The 23,743-nt window shown below is 38.0% G+C and overlaps 2 protein-coding genes across 2 annotated transcripts in view; one reads left to right on the forward strand and one right to left on the reverse strand.

The window, feature by feature from the left end:
* LOC101863491 overlaps nt 1-749 on the reverse strand; it is a gene marked incomplete in the record, with an annotated part of 23,445 nt that extends 22,696 nt beyond the window's left edge. The window contains 1 exon segment of the mRNA XM_013079395.2: nt 503-749. Coding sequence (XP_012934849.1) covers nt 503-554 — 52 coding nt within the window.
* A 327-nt stretch (nt 750-1,076) lies between these two features.
* LOC101859310 (glycoprotein-N-acetylgalactosamine 3-beta-galactosyltransferase 1) lies at nt 1,077-18,719 on the forward strand. Its single transcript, XM_005092662.3, has 5 exons — nt 1,077-1,213; nt 9,909-10,156; nt 10,609-10,799; nt 12,534-13,019; nt 15,899-18,719. The coding sequence occupies exons 2-5, from the start codon at nt 9,928-9,930 to the stop codon at nt 16,283-16,285; spliced, it is 1,293 nt and encodes a 430-aa protein (XP_005092719.1). The 5' UTR covers nt 1,077-1,213; nt 9,909-9,927; the 3' UTR covers nt 16,286-18,719.
* Nucleotides 18,720-23,743: the final 5,024 nt, after the last annotated feature.

Below are 23,743 nucleotides of genomic sequence, written 5' to 3' on the forward strand. Positions count from 1 at the left end.
TTCAGGGGGGCATGCCCCCCTGAATTTTATCCTAAATTGATGTTTTGCAGTTAGGTTGCATTCCTGCTCTTTGTGTAGCCTAATTCAAATAGTATTTGGTCTTCAAGACTTCTGGATTTCTTCTCTGGATGTAAACAGATGGATCGTGGACTTTAACGAACGGAACTACAAGATCACCCAAAAATCTTCACCTTTAGACTCTAGATCTAGAATCTAGATCTAGATCTAGATCTAGATCTATAATATAATACTGAAACAGAAAATCTTAAGGGAAATCAGAAATTAAATGAAAATGCCAAGCACAATAAATCTTGATCGTCACTGACTTGAAAACTCAGACCACAACAAGATAATGGATAAAACCCTTTGTCTTTGATTAAATTAGGCTAAATAATAAAAATGAAATATATTGTTCTATTCTATAAAATGCAGGCTTGGTTGGGATGAGTTCCGCAGAGGGCCGGCACTTACACTGACAAGGTAGATCTATTACATTACTTACATAGCACTTGGGTAACGTCTGGTACAGACACTAATCTTAATGTAGCCGACATCTTCAGCGTATAGAATAGGCAAAGAATCTGTTACATTTTATCCCAGATATTTCTAAAATTTCTTCTTCACTTGCTCTTTGTTGCTACAGGAGGCAGCCATATTGTTTATATCATGCAGTTTTTTTTGGAGTGAAATCAAGGGACGTGACTGCAAGTAACATTGATACCTCTAACTGGTACCTCAGCCTCAGCTATGCCAAGGCCAAGGAACACCTTAGGCCTGGACCTAATTCCGTCCGATAACGGGCCCAGTTATCTGTTTTGTGCCACGGGAGGGAAAAATCAGCATGTTTGAGTTTATTTTGACACTGTTTCAAGGGGAAGGGCTGTTGTTTACTCTCTTCTCATTCTTTTTTTCTGAGAAAACTGTGTAAAGGAAAGCTAATCAAGGGAAGTAAGCGGAAAATTATCGAATATCGGTAGGTTAAAACTTGAACCATTTGAGAATCACACTGAAATGAAAATTATCCCAAGTGATTGCAGAATTAGAAATCAGAATTTTCTTCACCGCGCAATCGCAAGACCCTCCTTGCCAAGGTAGATCTTTATCTTTCAGAACAAAAAAAAGGCCGTGGGACAATCTCGGTTGCTTTTCGTCACAAAACAGATGCGAAGTCTGGGCTTATTGTGATCATGATTTAGCTGTACAGTAGAGTGTGGTAAGAAATACTGGCTTTGTTTGTGAAGTATTAGAAATGATTCTGTCTAGATTCTAGATCTAGATTCTAGCTGGATCTAAACTTAGTCTAAAGCAGGCAAAGATCTAGATCTAGGTGATCTTGTAGTTCCGTTCGTTAAAGTCCACCACCCATTTGTTTACATCCAGAGAAGAAATCCAGAAGTCTTGATGACCAAATACTCTTTGAAATAGGCTGCACAAAGAGCAGGGATGCAACCTAACTTTAAAACATAACATTAGGAAAAAATTCAGGGGGGCATGCCCCCCGAACCCCCCCACCTCCACTATTTCTCAGAACGTTCGGGAAAATAAGGCAGTGGCTATTCTCATCTGGGGTGAGAATGAAATACGATCGACCTCTCACCCCGGGTGAGACTTGCGACCGTAGGCTATTCTCACCCGGTTTGAAACAAGACCTGTTTTGCCTAATTTCGGAATACTTTCTATCGATGTGGATGATCAAATTGATAAAAGCCAAGAAAAAATTACGTTATAAATAGCACAAAAGTAAGCTAATTTGATCGTCTTCAAAGATGCTATGGCTATTTCACTGTTCGAATCGAGCCGAACTACGCGGGTCGCCATTTTGTTTTGCCCGGAAGTTCTCGCAAGATCTTACTCCTCCCCTTTCTCTCTCTCTCTGTCTCTTTCTGAATACTGTCTATCGGTGTGGACGATCAAATTGACCAAAACAAAGTTAAAAAATTATGTTAAAACACAAAAGTCAATTAATTTGGTTGTCTACAAAGATGCTACGGCTATTTAACTTTTCGAATCGAGCCGAACTACGCGGGTCGCCATTTTGTTTTGACCGGAAGTTCTCGCGCTACTCCTCTCTCTTTCTCTCTCTCTCTCTCTCTCTCTCTCTCTCTCTCTCTCTCTCTCTCTCTCTCCACTGCCCACAGACAAAATTGTACGCTTTTAGTAGCCTAGGCTACAGTTGTAATGGAACGTTTGTTCACGACACAGAATTCTACAATTGTTCTGTTATCACAGTGTAGAATTTTGTGGTTTAGGGTGAACGCAAAATTTGTTGGCCTAGATATCTAGATCTAGGCTATAACGGTGAACGCGCACCGGGTGAGAATAGCCAAAAGACTCGCCTGCACTATTCTCACCCCGGGTGAGAATAGAGGTGGCCGGAAAATAAAGCTGGGCACTATTTCTCCGAACGTTCGGGAAAATAAAGCTAGGCTCTATTTCTCCGAACGTTCGGAAAATAAAGCTGGACACTATTTCTCCGAACACTCTGAAATCTCATCCTTTCCCGCAAATTTAGGATATTATATAGATCTATAATTATAGTTTAGGCCTACCAAAGATTGTTCGTATACAATATTATTCAATATATGGTTCAAGCGGTCCAAAAAATGTCCGCAGTAAATACATTGTATTTATATAAAGAAATGCTACAATTCCAAACAGTTTTTCGCTACAAATTTGACGTGTTGCCTATGAAGGGTGCTGCTCTTAAACGTAATGTGTTGTGTTCACTCGTGTGCTGTCTAGATCTAGATCTAGATCTACGGAGGGTTATTGATAAAGACACATAGAACTGGCATCTGCGTTTGTCACTGCTGCGACCAATGTACTGACACTGACAAGCCCCTTAATGTGTTTGATTCCATAATTTACATGTAATATCCTGTACTTAAAAAAAAAAAAATTACGCACATTTAGGGTTAAAACAGCCAATCTTTCTTCGGACAGGTGGACACACGCCCTTATTTGTTAATGTTTGTTGTTGTTTTTGGGCTGTTCTAATTTTGATTTCTTTCAGTTGTGAAACCTTTCTTTTTCACATTTTTACACTCATTTAAAAATGTCTAGACTAGCTCTTGAAAATTGAAATAGATATAGACCCAAAAATTTGCTCGTGTGTGTGTGTGTGTGCATGTATGTGCGTGTGTGGGTGTGTCTGTGTGTGGTACTAAGTGGAGAGTGAGGAGTGTGTGTGTGTGTTTGTTTTTCGGGCTTTATTTCAGCCTTTATTCAGTAACAGTTCAAAGTATAAAGAAATAGAAACACAGGATCCATTCACTCCAGGGCTCATGAGTCGTTCGTCTCTTTCAGTTTCACTCATTCATTCAATTCCCGTGTTCTCTCCCGCGGCTCATCCCTGTCCACATGACTTTCATACCTCACCCCCTCTCTCCAGGCACACACAAAGAAAATCTCACTCATTCCATTGCACCCTGCGAACCATGGACAATAATATAGGCAAAACACTGCCTGAGCTGCATTCCTTTCGTTCGCGAGCTGTGGACCAGGCCAGGGGGGTCGGTGTCATCGTCTTGTAGTTGCTGTCGCCTGTGGATACACTCGCACATTCTTCCTTTCACCCCCTCTTTCACTCACACTGTCTCTCCATCCACAGCTCAGCTCGTCACACGTTCAAAAGTTGCCCACTGGTCATGTTTAGTTAGTGTGTGTACATGTGCATGATGGTGGTGGGTGTGTGGTGGGTGTTACTGAAGGTTGTCTGTAGGCGGGCTTGCCATGCAGTGTTCCTTCCCAGACCAGAGAGAGGCAGAATGAAAGTTGGCGCCGAACTCTCGCAATAAATAGGCAAAAAATCACGAGACCGGAAGCAGGAAACCGTTCGGAAAAATAAAGATCGGCACTATTTCTCCGAACGTTCGGCAAGCTCCCCTGAAACCCCCCATCTCTTGACTTTATTCTTTAACGAACGAAACTACAAAATCGCCCGACAGATCTAGATCTAGACTCTATTGACTAGATCTACATGCTATGATGGTGATTTTAATTGTAGTTACGTTCCTTTAAGTCAAGAGTAGGGGGGTTTCACTAGTTTCAGGGGGCTTGCCCCCCTGACCAAATAAAAATAGAAGGGAGGGGGGGGGAGGGGTTGAATCTTACCATAATTTGATGTTTTGCAGTTAGGTTGCATCTCTGTTTTTTGTTGCCTATCGAAGTGACTATTCGGACTCAAGTCCGAATATATTTAAAAAATGTTATTCGGACTCTGATTCTTGTCCAGCATGACATCACTTCCGACTTCCTGTGACTCGTGACTCCGGCTTCCTGTCCTGCCTCACTCGTGACTCGCCTCAGGCTGGGTAGAGACTGGGATCACTTCGGGCAAAATGGCGTTTGTGCAGGAGCCGAGTTTTTATTTTTTATGATGAATTTGAGGCCAGCCTGAAAAGTTATAGCGCTTCTAATAATGTGTTTATTTGTCAAGATTGAGGTAATCAGAAGCAATTAAAGATGGCTCGTTAGCGTGTGTCGGGGTCGGAAGGGCGGCCTGCACGCGTGTGGCTTTGTGTCCGTATCGGGGAGGGGGGGCTCTATCGGTCCGGGCGTTGAACGTCGCATGCGCATCAGTCTTTTTTCCCCCAGCAACTGATCATTATTACAATAATAAACTAGAGTAATCGTACCGGGTCGGGCAGCACGTTTTTTTTTAGCTGTCGGGCACTGGAGTACAAAAAGATCGTTTAAAACTTTGTTTTTAAATCTAGCCTCAAAAGAGTGGCACACAAACCTAAAGCAACCTCCCCTACTTTCGTTGAAACAACAGATACGGCGATATTTTGCTAAAAATAGGGCGCTTTTTCGGTAGTTCCCACCCTGCAATTGTTATTCACGGGTTTTGGCCCCAAGAGTAGGGGGGATTTCTAACAAAATAGGAAGGGGGGTTTCAGGGGGGCATGCATTTTACCACAATTTAATGTTTTGCTGTTGTTAGGTTTGATATCTTAGCTCACCGCGAATCAAACGTATAGATCTAGATCTAGAAGTAGGTCAGGCTCAAATAAGGGGGTTGGGAACTACCGAATAACCACAAAAAATAGTCCTTAAGACAGCTTTTTCTTCATCAACTGAGCAAAACAGCGTGAAGCTCTTTCCACGGTAGAGTTAACATTATTTGTGGATGAAGGAGCCTGTGGCCTAGATTCTGAAAGCTGGAGAGTTATTTGCATATGAGGCCCCATCAAGGATGAAAGAGAATTTGCAGGTCAGCCTCGCCGTTTTTGCCCAAAGGGGGGTTGCCCGGATTGTAACATAAAATCCGTAGTTTCTCATCCTTCGGGCACATAAGGTAATATAGTGCCAATGGTTATATAATAAAGAATCAAGAATTTGTGCCTAATTTAAATAATAGTAGAGTTAGATACAGCATATATTAGCTCAGTCAGACACCAGGGTAGTAAAGTCAGATACCAGCGTGTAATACAGTCGAATATCAGAGTAGCAGAGTCAGATACCAGTGTAGTTGAGTGAGCCAGATGCCAGTGTAGTAGAGTCAGATACCACGTAGTAGAGTGGGTCAGATACATACTCATTAATATAGCTATAAATGGTGAAAACCACTTTAGACAAACTATCAATGTGTCCAAGTGTTGATAAGAAGCATTAAAAATCATGTTATTAAGCTTGCAAAGAAACAAATGTGATAATAATTGAAAATGACCGAATGTCAAAATACTGCCCGAATCCATGAGAAAACAAAAAAAATGTGTCCGAACTCGTAAATAAATCGGGCGTCACTTTTGCACCCAGTAAGGGCCTCAAACATGAGAACAAGCTGAAACAGGTCATTCCTGGGGTCATCCAATCTCAGGACTTCCTGTAGCTGGTTTCGGTTTGTCTCTAGGGCAAGGCAGATAGGAGATATAAAGCTTTAAAGTCGACGTGCCTGTTTTCGTCCTTATTTTGACCGAACCGGTAATTTTACTCTAGTCTTGACGTAGATCTACGTAATGAATTATGCGCTGGTCTATGGAATCAAAAGTTGCCGTATGCTCGGCTCTACACAGCAACACAACTTTTTCTTGGTGGTAAACAATCGAGATGACACAGGCTTGTCTATTTGAACGAATCTGTCTTTTTTTTTTATACAGCTCATAATATGAGAATGAATACAGGAACGCTGTGAATCTATTTACAAATTGGTGTGATAACCACTTCCTTTTATACTAAACGTAAAAAAGACAAAGGAATTAATAATAGACTTTAGAGTAAAAAAAGACCAATCAATTGCAACCACTATTTATTAAAGATGAAGAGGTGGAGGTGGTAAGCTCTTACGTATCTTGGTGTAACAATCGACCACAAACTTGACTGGCATCCCCACGCTGCTCTTGTGCATAAAAAAGTAAGAATGTTTCTCTTAAGGAAATTAAGAAGTTTCCGTGTTGACAATAAGATTATGTCCCTTTTTTACCATTCTATGATTGAAAGTGTGCTATTATTTTGTATTTTTGGGGGTGGGAATTGTAAGGTGAAAGATAAAGAAAAATTTGACAGAACCATTAAGAGAAAGCCAGCAAGATCTCTGGATATGATTTTATAAGAATGGATGAAATGTATAACACCACACAAGATAAAAAGCATTATAAACGACCCATCACACCCCTTTTCCACACAAATTGTAAGATCATGCAGCGGCAGATATCATGTACCTCCAAAAGCAAAGAAAGAAAGATATAAAAGAAGTTTTTTACCATCTAGCATTATTAATATTATATAAGGCTTTTGTCAGAATGAGCATAGATGTGTGTTGTTCTGAGAGTATGTATCTGTATATAGCTCCAAAGGTCTAGTATTTAAATTCCTGCATGTGGTTGAATGATGCATTTGATGTAAATGTACATTTTGCCAGCTATACTTCTCCTTTCATATTGAATTTTAATGAGAGTAATATATATGATTAAAATTTTTTGTGTGTATACCTGCATGTGTTTTTACGGTCCTGTACAGCCAAGGAAAATTTCCCTCTGGGATAATAAAGTACTATCTTATCTTATAATATACAAGTGCCAGGTGGTCTGTTAATCTTCAATTTTACCTTTTTTAACGACAAAGAAAGTGGGAAACGTGGGGGGGGGGGGGGGGGGGCGTATCAATGAGGTGGCGGGCATTGGATCGGCTGATAAGGTGTGGAGGAAACTAAAAGGTGGCGGAAAATTGGAAGCACTGAACGTTAGATATATAGAAGGAAGACACTTCCTTTTTTCCGGACCCGAGTCCGAATAACATTTTTTCATATTCGGACGAATTCGGACTCGAGTCGTTGCCTACTTGGTCATCAAGACTTCTGGATTTCTTCTCTGGATCCTGGACTTAAACGAATGGAACTAGATCTAGATCTAGATCTAGATTTAGAATCTACAAGATCACCGATGTCTAACTAAAAAGGATAAATATAACAAATCTAGAGTCTAGATTAAAGCTCTTGTTCAAGTGCAAACAATCAGCCTAAGACGATCCAAATTTCTTTTATTATTGTCTATTATAGTCTATTATAATAATAGACTAGCTGGGCCCCCTTTCGATGAAAGGAATGGTCAGTGCATTAACATCTACTGAATATCATTGGTCTACTATAATATTTACACTCTACTGGAATGGAGTAATGCATCTTGAGAGAAAAGTGGCACGTGTGTTTCCAAATTGCCAAATATATAAAGATGAATAGATTGATTCTGTATTCCGCTTTCGTGGTTGTACAGAAGCGTGTTGATTGTTCCCAGTAGCAAGAAAAAGAATTTGACAAAGGAGTTCAGAAAAAGTGATGATGGGCTACAAACGAAAGGATCACAGTCGAATTTAGCACCAAGTAAAAAAAGAAAACATGAGGCTAGATCTGAGTCGCACACTTAAAATAGTGCTCAGTATTGCGCGACAATGCGCAATAGTATCGAACGGAAAATAAACAAACCTGGCGGATTTTCTAAAATTACAGAGGCAGTAGCGTCGTCCCGCAAAAGCGATCGGCGAAATAAAGAAATTTAGCTTTTTGCAGCAAAACTGTCTCAAAACTGAAAAAACGAAGGGGGCCATGATCTGGAGAATATTTTAAAGAATCTTTTGACGAAAACCACATGTCGATCGATGCAGCCATTAAAAATCCTGTTGAATAGCAAAATTCGGCCACCACAAATAGATAATAGAATCTAGAATGTAGGTGGTTCGAACGTAACAGGCTGCAGCATCTGTAAGAGATGACCGCCTCCAGATGGCTCCGGACGGCTATTAGTAGGACTTGAGAGGAGTTCCGCCGTGGGCCACACTTACTGTGAAGTGTGACAAGGTTCACTGAGCAAACTACCTAACATCTGTGTTTGTTGCCATTTTTCTGTCCTGTTAGTTGGGTCCGTCTGTAAAAGTTTCAATCGCGCCTTCGTATCACTATTTATGACTTTGGTGTGTGAGTTCCGCATGTGTCGGGGACCGTCTGTAGACTGGGTCATGCATGCTGCTTAAAGTGTCTTTCGGAATCTATTGGTTGGGGGGGGTTAGACACACTTGGACTAGGAGTGCATGACGTGATACTTCAGGGTAAAAAAAAAAATAATGATAAAACAAACACACATACACACACACACACACACACAGAGGGCATATAGGCCTTATATATATATACATATATATATATATATATATTTCTGGTCACCCCAGGAAAATTTTTAAGTCAGCTTGGCAGTCATCTTGTTGATTTGCTGTTGATCCCGATTTTTTTCACCAGTTCCGATTTTTTCGCCTTGAGGTCCTGGCTTTGAGATTTCATAGAATGGCGGGTATAAGATAAGATAAGATACATCTTTATTGTCCAGATCCTGGCACATTGGTTTGGTGTTCCACCACGAGTACACACACACCCACGCACACACACACATACACACACACAAACACACACACGTACACACGTGCACACACATGCACACACAAGTAGGCTTACAATCGCATGCATAATATAAATGAGCAGCAATATAAACAATAATAATCGTAAGCTAGATACACACTCAATGTTATTTTGATGCATGCTCTAAGGTCGTTAGTATACTTATACAAGATGGTTAAGATGGAAGCTTTTTGATAGATGATGGTAAAAATGACCTTCTGTATCTTTCTTTGTTAGATCAGAAGCATGGGTCTTTTACTTCTGACTGATGTTTTTATTTGAGGGATGTTTGTTGTCTAAAAAGATGGAATTAATTTTCTTAATGCAAGCTGTTATGTACAATTCATCCAAGTAGGGGAATGAAGATGTTGAAATTTTACATGCTTTCCGTATTAGTCGATTTAATTTTTCTTTATCTTGTTGTCTTGTGTTCCCGGCCCATGCTGCTATACAAAAATTGATCATACTTTCTATGGTTGAATGGTAGAACATGGACAGCAATGTTTTATCAACTTTAAAATACTTTAGCTTCCTTAGAAAAAATAGTCTTATATATTTGACCGAATTTTGAAGAAAGTAAAACAGTTTTTAATCATCATTTTTACCTTCATTGGTAGCATCTTCACCATCTGTGGAGATTGCTTGATGTAAAAGGGAAACAGTATTCAGCTGTTTGAGCAATCTTGAGCAAGCTGTCTCTGCAGTTGGAACTATTTTATCAGGCCGGACACTTAATTGAGAATTACCCGTATTACCTGTTTTGGGCAACAACGTCATTGCACACCGGACAGGTCCATAAGTGCTCAGTTCCTCCCAGCACCAAAGCCCGCAAGGTATCCATACTGACTGTTCCAGTGGCTGTCTGGTAATTGCGACGTCTTTCCTTTCCAGGTAATCGTTCTTTTCTTCCTTCTCCCCTCTCTATCCCCATTTCCCGCATCCTGATGATTGCGTAACTGAGAATGGTTTTTTTGTATTACAAACTAAAACAAGGCTTTTTCTTTTTTCATTTTTTTTTTTTCAGAGAAACTTCTTGAGGAACAATGCCCTTCCCTGCAGGTAGTTTTGGAAAAGCTCACATCAGCACTTTTGCTGTGGGTATTCTGTTTGGCCTGTCGGTGTCGTATTTGATCAAATTTTCAGAGAAATCGATTTACTTTACACCTGCCAGTTTTATTCCTGACAGTCCTCACAGCCATGGGGAGAATGATGACCTCAAAGGCCCAGAAAACTTTGTCAGCTGGACAGATGCTCATTCTCACAGTCACACTCGTAAGTTATTCTGTTACTCTGCCTTGAATGGCTCCCTTACGGGGTCTCACAGTGTGTTACTGTGCTAATATATGATTCTTAAATTCTATCTCTTGTCTTTCTGATTATTATTGGGGCTTATTAAGTTGTCACAATTAGGGGGTTTTTGGTTGTTGTTGTTTCGCTTTGTTATTACCTCGTGGGTAGTTCTGGTGTGGTTTGCTCCTTCTTTCCTGTCAAACATCTATTCTCCTTATCTCTCTTCCTTCTTTTTTTTCCATGTTTGTTAGGCTCTTGTAACACCTTTAATATTCAGTACTTATATTGTGTGCCAAGTGCTGTAAAGATCTTACTAAAACTGAACTAAAAACACGTAACCTCTTGAAATGTATGAATTGTTTGTGCTTTTCCTTCAAAGTTGTTTCATTCACACATTGTATTTAAAGATTTTTCTGTTCCCTGCTGTTTTTCAGATGAGAACAACTCGGTGGCAAAGCAGCTTGAACGTCAAGTACGTGTGTTATGTTGGGTCATGACCAACCCAAAAAACCATCAGACCAAAGCTCGGCATGTTAAGGCTACATGGGGACAGCGGTGCAACGTTCTCCTATTTATGAGCTCCAAAAAAAATGGAGAACTTCCTGCTATTGCTTTAAAGGTTCAGGTGAGTATTTGTGGATCTTTTGCAGGTTTATTTTGTGTCTTAAAAAGTATGTCATTTGTTTTTCAATAATTATGTGTGCACCTAGAGAAAGGTACCAAAAGTCGTCCTAGACCGTTTCGAGCTACAGGCTGATAATGACAAAAAACACTTTTTTCATCAAAATGTGTTTCCATAAAAAATGATAGATCCAACATTTTTTTACAATGTGCTCAAAGGGTTTTCGTTAATTTGACTTCTAAATGTTTTATTTTGAATCATTTTGAGGGAAGGGTATAATAAAAACAAATAATAAAAACTGCTTTTAAAAGGTGTTAAAATCTATTGCTAAAGCATGTTTTCTCTTCCCTACTATGTTTTACCATTGGATTCCATTCATGATATCGATGTCAACTGAATTTCGAATTGGGCTGATAATGCCAAAAAACTATTTAAAAAAAACGATAGGTCCAACATTTTTTTTACAATGTGCTCAAAGGGTTTTTGTTAATTTGACTTCTAAATGTTTTATTTTGAATCATTTTGAGGGAAGGGTATAATGAAAACAAGTAATAAAAACTGCTTTTAAGAGGTGTTAAAATCTATTGTTAAAGCATGTTTTCTCTTCCCTGCTATGTTTTACCATTGGATTCCATTCATGTTATCGATGTCAACTGAATTTCAAATTGGAAATGCATTTTCCATTAATAAATACATGTAAAAAATCGTTTTTAAAAAGTTTGTATTTGTTCTCACGTTTGTTAAACTTAAAAGCTCATTTTCTCAAAATCATATCTTTATTCCCTACCTAGCAAAATGTGCAATATCTCAAAAACTACTTGAGACATCTAAAACAAATTTTAAAATCCTGTGTTCAGCATTGAATTTCCTATAAGGTACAACCCTTAACTCAAAATAGTCAAAATCCAACTTTTGGTACCTTTCTTTAGGCACACACACAATTTTCGTTATTGCTTTCTAAGCTGGATAGATCTTGTGACATGAAGGTGAGTTTTATCTGTTTGTCCTGACATTGTTACTGGAAATGATATGTGAATATTTGCCTACTCTTATGGGTTGATGATAGATACTCCTTCTTAAATGGCTCCTGCTACTGTTAGGATGTACTTGACCTGATTGAGTGGGGTGTTTTAAAGTCAAGACTCCATAAAAGTCTTCTCCAGTGTGTTGAAGATGGACAAAAGATATATTGTTTGCCAGTTTTTGAGTTGTACTAAGCCCAGAATGCAAAGTTTTCAAAGGAGAGAGAACAAAATCAAAATCTTTCATTAAAAAAAAATTGTACCTATACTTTGAAACCAGTACCAAAAGATAGGTAAAAGTTTTATCTATTGGTTGACGTATATAACCTCGTGAAGGAAATGTAAAGCTAGCGAGTGTTCTTGTTTTTTTCTGTAAAAATGTGGTTTGCTAGAGGGCAGATTGATACATACTTAAATCGGAGCAGCTGTTGAAAAAGTAGCCACTTGACGGAATGTTTTTGTAATTGCCTCAAAATATATCAAAAGTATAATTATTGTATAAATTGTGAGCTTAATTATACTTTGGACTTCCAGATTCTAAGAATTTTTTTAAAACCACATGTTCAGTTGTGCTGATAGTTGTAGGAATAAAAATATTGATAATGTGGATAATTGTGGGAAAGATAAAGTAGCCCTGATATTTTCTGTTGAAAGTGAAACCAATGACCAATACATATATGCAATCTGGTATTGACTGTGTGCTGTCTTCTTTTAGGAGGGTCGGAATCATTTGTGGGCCAAGACGAAAGAAGGATTCAAGTATGTGTACGAACACCACTTCAACGATGCTGATTGGTTCATGAAGCTGGACGATGACTCGTACATGATAGTTGAGAACCTGCGTTACTTCCTTAGGGACAAGAACCCTAATGAGCCTCTGTACTACGGCCGCAGGTTCAAAAAAATGGTTGAAAAGGGTTACATGAGTGGAGGTGCTGGATATGTCCTGAGCAAAGAGGCACTCCGTAGATTTGTGACTCGTGGTTTAGGGGAGGAACAGCATTGTCGGAAGGATGATGGCGGAGCTGAGGATGTTGAGGTGGGCAAATGTCTCAGCAAAGTCGGGGTGTATGCCCAGGACACACGAGATGAGCTGGGGAGGGAAAGGTTTCACCCCTTCATACCAGAGCACCACCTGATCCCTGACATCCTCCCCAAGACTATGTGGTATTGGTCTTACAATTACTACCCTACCAAACAGGTAAGTTCTTTTCGTAACTTCTCATTTTATCTTTACACTTGCAGATGTTTGGAGGAAGGCACTGGTAGGACTTTTTTCTTTCTTTCCTTCTGTTGCTTGTCTGTCACTTTGTGTTCACTAAATGACCATTATCGTACTGATGGTCAGCTTCTCTGTTCTCAAACTCAAAATCTCTACTGGTCCGAGGCATATTATTTATTTTGTATATTGTCTATCAAAAGGCACCCCTGGGGCTATGTTTTCATTTCTTCTGGGTTGCCTGCTTTTTTTTTTACTGTATCGTGGAATATCCTGGTCAGGGGAAGCCGACACTTGGGTTATCTTTTAGGAAGATTCACGCTGTATATATCTGTCCAACAGCGGGATTACAGCAAGGCTGGAGAGATGTGAGTCTTAATTATTGTGAAATCAGTAGTGATGGGAATCTCTTTTGATGGAGTAAAATGTTTCTTCTTTAATTTCTTTGCAAACAATCAAAATGGGGCATTTATCGCGTCACCGAATGACTGGTTCAACTTTTAAAGTTTAAATAATTTGTCTGTGAAGATATTTTTACAATGTTGAAATAATTTTCTCTGCAGTTCTTCCAATCTTCCGTATTTTTACTGAAATTTGTACTTTCTGACAGTTCCGTACTTGCTCCCCCATTATTATCAACTCCATCCGTAAAAAAATGCAATAGCATAGAGCTATAGAAATTCCTGGGCAAAGGATCTGTACTCGCCATTGTATCCTCATGTATAAGTTGCAGATATTTACGGTAATTCTGTCTTCAATAGGTTAATGTTATAGGAACCTGCCAGACCCGGGAGTATGAGGAAATCTGTAAACTGCCCCGAGAAAGACTCTCGAATATTAAAAAACCAAATCGGATGAGTCAGTAAATTCATTTTTGCCGGTCTTGATATTGATGTTCGTTCGGCTTTTCTCAGTCCGAGAATGCGTTTCACGCGAACAGGCAGCTATGGCGGCAGGCGGTAGTGTATGTGACACTGAGGCTCGATCGGGAAAATCAAGATCTACTTTTGTTTTCATTACCGCCGAGAAATTTGCTGGGTGATAGTCTGATACAACAACATTTGTGACTTGCAGGTTATGCATTATAAATGCTGTGTCGCCAGGTAAATAAATCAATATTTATGTCTGTGTTGTCTCTTGTAAAAAAAAAAAAAAGAGAGAAGAAAAGAAAATATAAACGTCATCCGATTTTCAGCTTGTTGGGCGCTCATCATCTTGACCGGTCAGTGAACCTGTGCGCGTTCTCATAACATGCTACAGCATGGTGTGAGTGTGAGTATTAGCGGTTGTTGGAGTCGCCAAAGCTCATTCAAAGTCTGAGCGCTGCGAAATATGACATCGGAATAGTTGAATTATTGTTTTATATTTTAATTATACACTCAGGGGTGCTGAAGGCAACTTGATAACAGGTTTTAGAATTTTGATTGGAGCTCTCTGCAAAGCGGGCTTTGGTGCAGGCCTTTGTAGAATCGGGATCCCCAAAAACCTTGTAAGCCATGTTATTGAACTAAAGTGTTTGCGTTTCATTGGATGAGGGATAGTGATAGTAAATTATTGCTGTATTTCAGCTTTCTGTTCAAGATTGACTGATTTTCAGTGTCACTGCATCTTCCTTTCCCTCAGTTCTTACCTCTCACACGGATAGGTTTACTTGAGCCATTCAAGTTATTACTCTACTTTGAGTTTGAGCAATAATCTTGATGACAAAAAATAGGTGTTATGGGTTGTTGGTATTCTCTTGAAACAGGCTCCCAAAAGCCATTTTTAACCCTCTAAAAGCTCTAAATTTCAATTTCTTCGGGGGGCTATGCCCCCTGAACCTGACACCGGGACGCTGTCCCTGGAACCTGCTGGGGGCCACAGAGGCCCCTAGACCCCCCGCCAGAATTTTCCTTACTTTTTATCTTCAGCTGTTGAAGCTCTGTATCAGGGATGCCAAGATTTTAATGGTTATTTTTAACTAAAATTTTTGTTACCGACACCTCTGGTGTAGTGGTAAGGCACTTCGTCATTGCGTGCAGGAGACCCAAGTCCAGTTTCTGTGTGGGTAGAATTTTTATCGAGTATGTTAGTCTTTTTTTGAGACATTATAATCCTCTTAACCGGAGTTGGCCATGCAAGGCAGAGCCGAACCTCGCCTCCTAGATAATCTAAATTGTGTCAATGGGGGCGTAAAAACACCTACATTTTAAAAATCCCAAAATATTTAGCTTCATTCTGACTTGCACCTCGTGAAAAGTATTTTTAACAACAGAGCCAAACAGAAAGAGGATATGCCTGTTCATGAATATAATTTTTTTATTAAAAAAATGAGCCATGTGCTATCAAAGGGTGATGTTCTTGGCGGGACTAAAGAGCTTGGCTATGTCATAGGGAAATAGAAATACTGATACGTAGTCCGCTAGTGCAGTCTCTCTTGTTCTCTTTAGTCCCAAGGTGGACTGCCAACCCACTTATCTTCATAACTGGTCACAATTGTAGTGATATTGAAGTTAGTCTCTTTGCTGAAATGACGTAAAACAAACTCATTTCATTTATTGTCAGAACTGGTTGCTTGTAATAGGGCAATGTATAGTCTCTACGTGGCTGCTGTTGTACTGATTTACTGTAAATTACAGTTCAACTGTCTTTACATTCTACACTTCTCTGAGGGTTTTTTTTGGGGTTTTTTTGGTCTTGAAGTTCAATTTCTTTTTGAGCTGCAGTTGGTTAATGGATGTTCTGATGTTGTCTCGTCCATCCACTTTTTTGGTCTATTTTATTGTTCTTTTCTGTTTCCTGTTGAAATGTGATGCTTAATGTACCAACTCGACATTGGCCTTTCCTGCAACTCCTTCTGATTTCTCGTCATTTTTTACCAGGGCCAAGAGTGCTGTAGCGACTATGCCATCACCTTCCACTATGTGCCTCCCAACATGATGTATGTTTTAGAATATCTCATATATCACCTGAAGCCCTATGGGATCAACACTATTCAAGTAGTCGAGTCGGACAAGAAATCTGAGAATAATGAATCCATGGTCAGCTCAACAAAACCTCCTGAGTCTGTTGTACAAGATGCTGGCTTTGAGAAGCAGGATTCCAGGAAGGCTGTGATGGAAGCAGAAAAGAAGTCAAATTTGTTGGATAAGCTGAGGTCTGAAAATGAGAGTTCTTTAGTGACCAAAAGTAAAAGACTAGACCAAGACAATGTGGTACATGAGAAAGATTTAGAGCAGGATAACATGGTTGAAGAGATAAATAGTTGAAATCTGTTGAAGTTGGTGTAGGTCTTTACAAAAGCGTTATGCTTGTGATTTGTTATTTGCTTATATAATGGTATTATTGATTCCCCACCTCCTTATTATTGACATCCCTCCTTTACCTTCCCAGTTTAACCTGACAAACACCGTAAACTGCATTCAACTCCTTCACTTCTGTAAGGATTTTTGTGAGGGGCTAATGGGGAAGTCTTACATCAGAGGGACCGAAATTGTATTCGTAGATATGTGCCATATTTATAATGTTCTGTCTACGTGTTGATGGTGGATTGCTAATGTCAATTAATCTTTTTCAAATATTGTCCAGAGCTTTCTAGCAACTTTTTAAATAATTTGTAATTGTCTTATTTTGGTCTTCATTTTATTTTACATCCCTACTTTAAAATTTATGTTTAGTTACAGGCTGACAAGAGAGAGACAAAATAAGCATTATTTATTAGCTTAGCTGGCTTAGAAATTTAAGTATATATATGAATATGTGTAATGCTAGTATTGACTGTGCTTTCAATCTTTTTTTTAAAATATTGAAAACGTGGTTAACCATGCTGCAAATTCTTGAAACTGGACTGTCGGCAACTTTCATACTATGGAAGAATGCTCCAAAAGCTTGCATTCATCCCCTAGAAAATGGAGGCATACATCTGTTCATCAAAATGACTGCAGTCTCAGTAAGACACCTTTGCAGTGCTGGAGTTTTTTATTGTCAAGGTCCCACCCTAAAGTAAATTCCAGTAAACCAGAAACATCCCTCTATGCATATCAACAATAAAGAGGCAAACACACTGGTGTTAATGGTAATTGTATAAAGGTTGTGGTATTTTAAAGATAGCTTTGGATTTCCCCAATTAACATTGTCAGTAATTTGTTATCAACAGTGTAAGAGGAAGCTGCCTGTTAAAACATGGGTTTCTGTGAAGATTTTGAAGAATTACATCACCACCATGAAAAGGAATATTGGCACTGGCATATGCTTTTGTTCTATGATATACCTGGGTGGAATATACACAAATTCAACATTCAGCCGTTTGTTTGTTTTGTATACACTTATTCATATTTTGTATTGTTTTCTATTAATTGTGATTTCAAAATGGTGTAGGTGGACTGAACAGTTAAGCTAGATAATATGATGATGGACTCTTTCCGAGATCGCCCGGTGTATGAACAATGAGACCAGTATAAAGATACGTTGTATTTATACTCATGTTTTACAACATTCAGGTTCTAAATCGGTGTCACAGTACTCAAGGCCTTTTTTTTGGGTTGGTTTTCTTGTTTTTCAAATTTTATTTTAGATTGGTCACAACAATAATTTACTTTGATATATAATGTGTTTACTCCCTTCATCTTTAACTATTGTCTTGAAGATTCCTTTTCCCAAAATTATTTCGTTTAATCTCCTACTGTCGAGGATTCAGAAAGAGAGAAAAATGACCTTTAACAGGCATGGAGATGCTTTTGTAACCATTATATTGAATAAATACAATGTTTTGCTTTGGATGAATGATTTTATTGCATATTTCAAAATTAATTGATTTGCCTTTGTAACATTATTCATAAGCTTTCAAGGGAAAAAATTGTTGTATACTCAGAATAGTCTTAATCAAACAGTTTTATATTGCTTTTTAAAATGTTTATGTGTTGTTATAACACTTTGTGTTTATTGGTCAACCCTTTTATTATGTTTGGTTTAGATCGCATTTTTTTTTGGTTATGTTCCTTATGTATGTTATATTGGCTGCTATTTTGTTTGTACCTTCTCCACATTTGATTTTAAAGGATGCATTAACTGTTTGGTCTTTTGTCTTTACACAATGGCTTCCAGCTATTTTCATTGAAATATTTTACTTTTTGTGTATTATCGATTTTGAATTTTGTTTCCTCCCTTCATTGAGGATGGATAGTGGAGGTGAAGATCCAATGGCTCGTGTTGACTCTTCACCTATATCGTTCAAGCACAGTACTTTTAAGGTCCTAATAACAAAACAACAAGACTGTACCTGGGTCACAAAATAGTCTGACTGAGAGCTACTGTGATGAAAATGTGTGTTGTTTATCATACTTTGTTACACTGATCTCCTCGGAGAATAATGATTAAGCTATTGAATGACATCAGGTTTCTGAAGACTATACTGTTTGCTCATGTTGTGATTGATCTCAGTGTGTTTGCCTCTCCTGACCCCACTCTGCTGAGGATTATAGAGGGTGACACTGACAGGTTTTTTAAAACGGTTTCTTTGTTGTTTCTGTTTGTCTGCCTTGCTCTTTCCGAACACTACATGACCGCTATTGTGTAAATGTACGTTTCTTTAAAAGAACTGAATCACCACTTTGTGTCTGTTCTGCCTGTCTTGATCTTCACGCTGTTTCATCTTTTATATGTGTGTGTGTGTATTTTGTTGTTGTTGTTTGTGTGTGGGTTGGGGGGGTTGTATGTGTGTGTATTGGTTCCTGTGACTTGCGGTTTATTGGCTGTGCTTTAAAAAAATTTTGACTTTCCCTCCTCCAGTCCCATTTCTACAAATCTGTTATTATAATGATGTCTAATTGTGGGTAGATGTCTCCTGTATTTTTTTCTTATTCCTTGTTTTCCTACTTTTTTCAATTTGTAATTTTTCATGTGTCCCAAATATAATCATGGAATTACACTTCCTTGTACTCGCCCATCTGTCATTTTTGTCTAATAATCTTGCTCTTACCTAGCACTGAATGACTGTTATTGTGACAATGTGTCTCTTTTTTACTCAAATTAATCTTTTCTCAAACCAGATGATATAAAAAAAGTGCTTTTATAAATAACCCATGAAGAAATTACATTAGTACTTTTGCTGTTTCATCTTCTGGCCTTTGTCATTCTATTTTATCAGTGATACATCTCTTCCGAAAATCTGTGAACCTACATAAGACATTGAAAAGTTTATCTGTAAGCTTTTGGTGTAGGTTTCTATCCTTTTCTATTCGTGATAGAAACTTGTTATCTCTTGTGATAGTTGTCAAGTCTGCAGTTACGTTTGTTTTTTTTTAACCTTTTCTCACCAAAGGTCATTCAGAGGGTGCCATTGGTTGATTTTGCTTTATGTCCCAACTCTTTAATTTTTGTTATTTTTTTACCGGGCTTTTCCCCATTTTTCTTCTGTAACCGTTCCGGTGTGAATATGCTTCTCATCTTCTCGGGCTTCGCTTCTTGCTTCATCTTAATGAATATTGAGCTTGAAGCTGTTTCTGCTGTCATTTTCAAATCTTTCAAAATCCCTTCTCGAATTTTTTTTTGGATACTGTTTTGGTGATTACTGGATCATCTAAATTGGATGTGATCAGGAACACAGTAACTGCATGGCAAGGTTTACCGTTGCAGACCCATTGTTACTGTGTTCATTTAGCAATTCAATAACCCCCCGGGGCAGTGCCACTGACTGAAGTGTCTTTAGGCCATTCCCAAAGGGGGGACATTTCTCGTTCAAGCATAGTAGAATTGTAAATGGTCTGACTCATTTCACGCTCATAACTGTGCCTGATCTACAACAGGGAACTGCTGCTTTTTCTTTCCTGATCCTTGCTATTGTCATTTTCTTCTACTTCTTTTGTATGTTTGTCACTCTCTTGTGACCTGCTATTTTGGGGTGCCTTGATAGTCGAAGCAGACCTTGTGCTGTTGAAGATAGAGAGGTGAGCAGTCTAAGTCTGATTCCCTGTAAAGACTTCTCTGTTGACACCCACCCCTTGGCGCTCATATGACCTTATGCAGTTGCGAGCGCCGAAAACCCTCTACTATTTTTTTTTTTAAAAAGCAATGCAATTATCGGGTTTATGCTTTCACCCTTAGAATATACAGAACCATAAGACTACTGAGTTATTTAACTGTTTATCTCAGGCAAGTCGCTCCCAGCGGCTCGCAGTCGGAACCGCCGTGCCGGGGAGCTGCTGACAGCAGCTCGAGCACATTCCTTTACGACGACTTCGACATCAAATTACTTTTCGGCAATTGCCGAAAACTGGTCCCTTTTTTTACCGGAAGTTCATTCATTAGATGAAGAACTATCCAAATAGGTTTGTTAGTTTCGATTTGATGACCCATTTAATGATGTTTTTGTCATTTTTAGATTTAGCACCAAAAACGGGCCCTGACATAGTGGGTTTATCCCCCTCGAAAATTGTTCACATGTATTTATGGGTGTTTATGTACATGTGTATGCATCTTTTTCAGTAGTAAAGTAGTTCAATTGTTGTGATTGTTGTATGTCCCCTGATTTAAAAATTGGTTAAGTTTGGGGTGGGTTTTTTGCGGTGGGGGGTGTCCAATCTGTTGACATTACAGCTGGATATAAGTGACTTGGGTAAATGATTTTAAAATTATGAAAAAATAATTGGTATGACAAGTAATTTGTCAGTGACATTCCACAATCGCCTAAGTCATTAAAATTTTAGAAAAGAAAATTTAATCAAAAGAGAGGGCCCAAATCAGCACCATAACGTGTGCATTTATTATTTTTCAGTTAAATACTTCGGAGGAAATAACGAAATACATGTAAAATGAAACTGTTCTGTAAGATGCCCCTCGATATCTTTAAAAAAAATTACAGCTTTATTTAGAAACCTCTAGAAATTGTCTTTGGCAACTGTTGAATGATACTGAAGAATTGCTCATTAAACAGTATTGTAATTGTTTTAGATATCTGAGACATGTCAAAAATTGTTTGTACAAAGTTTCATAGGATTTTCTTTGTGTCTGCATTAAGTACAGTGTGGTTTTTGAAGATTTTGCTACAAAGATCTTTGATTGTGTTTGTAATCCTAAGGTCAAAATCTTGATAGCAGAACATTTTCTTCTCTCAGAGCACCATGTCAAAAGCACATTTATTGGCTTAAGCTTATACATAAATTCTTCTACGTAAATTCTTTTTTTTTTTTTTTTAAACACTGTATTTAGCGCGTTCTGAGAGGGGGTTCGGTGTGAGAAGAATCTCATTTTATGAAACAGCTGCATAGCCATGGAACTGCTGGGTACATCTGGCTCTGCCTTTTTAAAAAATTGTTCTCCTTTGGAAGTAGAAATATCTTTTAGTGTATCTGACTTGCTGATATGACAGATATACCAGCTATTTTTCACAATTCTTTTGTCAAACGCTTCTCTTATACTTATAATAATTTTTCCGAAGCTAAAAATGTGTTTATTTTCAAAGTATTAAACTGTTTCTTGTATGCAAGATTGTGTGTACAGAGTTGAAGTCTGTTTGTAAAATTATGATATTCCCTATAACATTCAGTATTTAAAAACAGCCCTGATAAACTGTTAACTTCTTTTAAAATTTCAGTATTTTATGCAAACCTCATGTATATGCATTTTGAAGAGTATAACTTCAGAATCAGTCACAGTGACACCATATCTCTATTTGCAGACAACATTGTTTGAATTGTTTCATTGAAATTGAGATTTGATGTTTGTAAATGTGTGTGTGTGTGTGCGTGTGTGTGTGTGAAAAGGGGGGGTATATAAAAGTATTCCCTAAGATATTGTGGAGGTTACGTTTCACACCCTCCCGCTTATGGGTAAATTTCGTGAAGTACAATCAAAAACATTTAAATATGTTCTTTCAAAATGTTACCCCTAATTGAAATTTCGTGTTGGTACCCGCCAGCAGAGACGCTTAAACTTGGATGATGACAATGAATCGGCTGGTCTGTATTAAATGATAACGGTGCAATGTACTGATTTCACGATGTGGCGAGGGATTACTGTGTTTATATATATATTTATCTGTGTTTGTGTGTGCGTGTGTCTGTAAATGTAGATATAAGTATCACTTTAAACTTTAAAAAGAAAACTGTGAAATGAAATGTCTTGTTAAAGTACAGGTCCCATTGTTGCCTTTCTTGAAAGAAGTATGAGCATATTTTCACAAAAATTTGTACTTAAAAGATTACAATTTGCTTATCTGCACTTTCAATGTAAATGACAGTGTCACAGTTTTTGTTCACCTTTTTATGACTTGAAACGGTAACCTGTAAGTCTACACATGTTTGCGGAGTTTAACGGGATTTAAATTTAATAGGAGCAGTTTGTACAAATGCTGGTACGTGAAATTCAATTGCACCACTCTGTTGGAATAGGAGCAGTTAATACACATATACTTCTATGTAGAATTCATTTGCTAGTTAAAGTACTTGCTTGGCTAGGAGCAATGTTTCCAGCTCAGATGTATTTGGTAATCTGTTGCCCTTTAAGTATGGTGCATTCCATTGCATGAAGTATTATTTCTGATGAAGTGGCATTCACAACTGTTTTTGGCTGCTAAATATTTCAGAATCTGTCAAAATACATACTGTCATATTCAAATTTTGAGAACAGGATTTTCATGTATGTTTGTATCTTTTATAAAGGTATTTTAGAAAAGCACCTGTACAAAAGCACTTTTTAATGCCAAAGTTTTACTGCCGACCTTATCCAGGGGCCATTTCGTTGTTAGTAATAGTTTCCATGATATTGTTGAGAGTTGATATTAAATGTACAAAACACCTAACTTCTTGTCTCAGGGTGCTATGAAGATGTTCATTCACTCCCAGTGTCTTATATTTTGAGTACAATCTAGCTTGTTTATGTAAGGCATTTAAAGTTGAGCTGGGCTGGGCTATGGAATATTTATATTAATGACTGCCGTATTTTGCCTGGTCAGTTATGTAACTGCAAAAACTTTAAAATTTAAGGCCTGTCATTCTGAAACTGAATTTTCTCCTTTAGTAGTTTATGAAAGAAAAGATTCCTTTATAGAAATTACCATAAATCAGTTTGGAATTTTAAATTAAAAAGCCTGGATTCGATATAACTGTGTGTATGTGTATATATTGTTGTTATTGTCCAAAACAAACTCCATTTAGTGATTCAGGTCTTATTGTTGAGTCTTATCTCTTTATGAATCAGAATATAAGTTTGTCTGAATAAGTGAACTTAAAGAGTCTTAAAATTTCTCTGCTGTTGATTAAGTCTTGTAAAGTTTTTTAAAAAATATAATTTTAGAGATGCCAAATTTTTGCCACAATCTGTTCATTGAGAGGGATCATTTTTACCTCAATAAGTAGCTTTGGATCTCGTTGAAGTGACCACAGCCATGTATCCGTTTGGAGTGACCATTTCATCAGCATTTGAGACTGAAGGGTGTTGTACGTGTGCTGGCTCTGTTATCTTATAGCAGGCACAAATTTTAGAGTATTTCAGTTAAACCTGGTTAATGTTTTAATCATTCTCTGTACCATACATTTTTCTCTATATCTGCTGTCTGTGACAGCTTTAGAATAGTGAGAAGTGGTGTGTCTGAGTTTGGTATCTTTCTGCTAGTTTTATAGTCACTATGTATAGCATCACCAAGCTGTTAAAATGTACTTATCCAAGAAAGCAACATTTTTCTGGAAAGAGAGAAAATTATCTTAGTTTTTTTAAAAAACAATAGTAGTACC

This window comes from Aplysia californica, unplaced genomic scaffold (genome assembly GCF_000002075.1).
Source record: "Aplysia californica isolate F4 #8 unplaced genomic scaffold, AplCal3.0 scaffold00050, whole genome shotgun sequence".
In the NCBI taxonomy this organism is placed as follows: Eukaryota; Metazoa; Mollusca; class Gastropoda; order Aplysiida; family Aplysiidae; genus Aplysia; species Aplysia californica.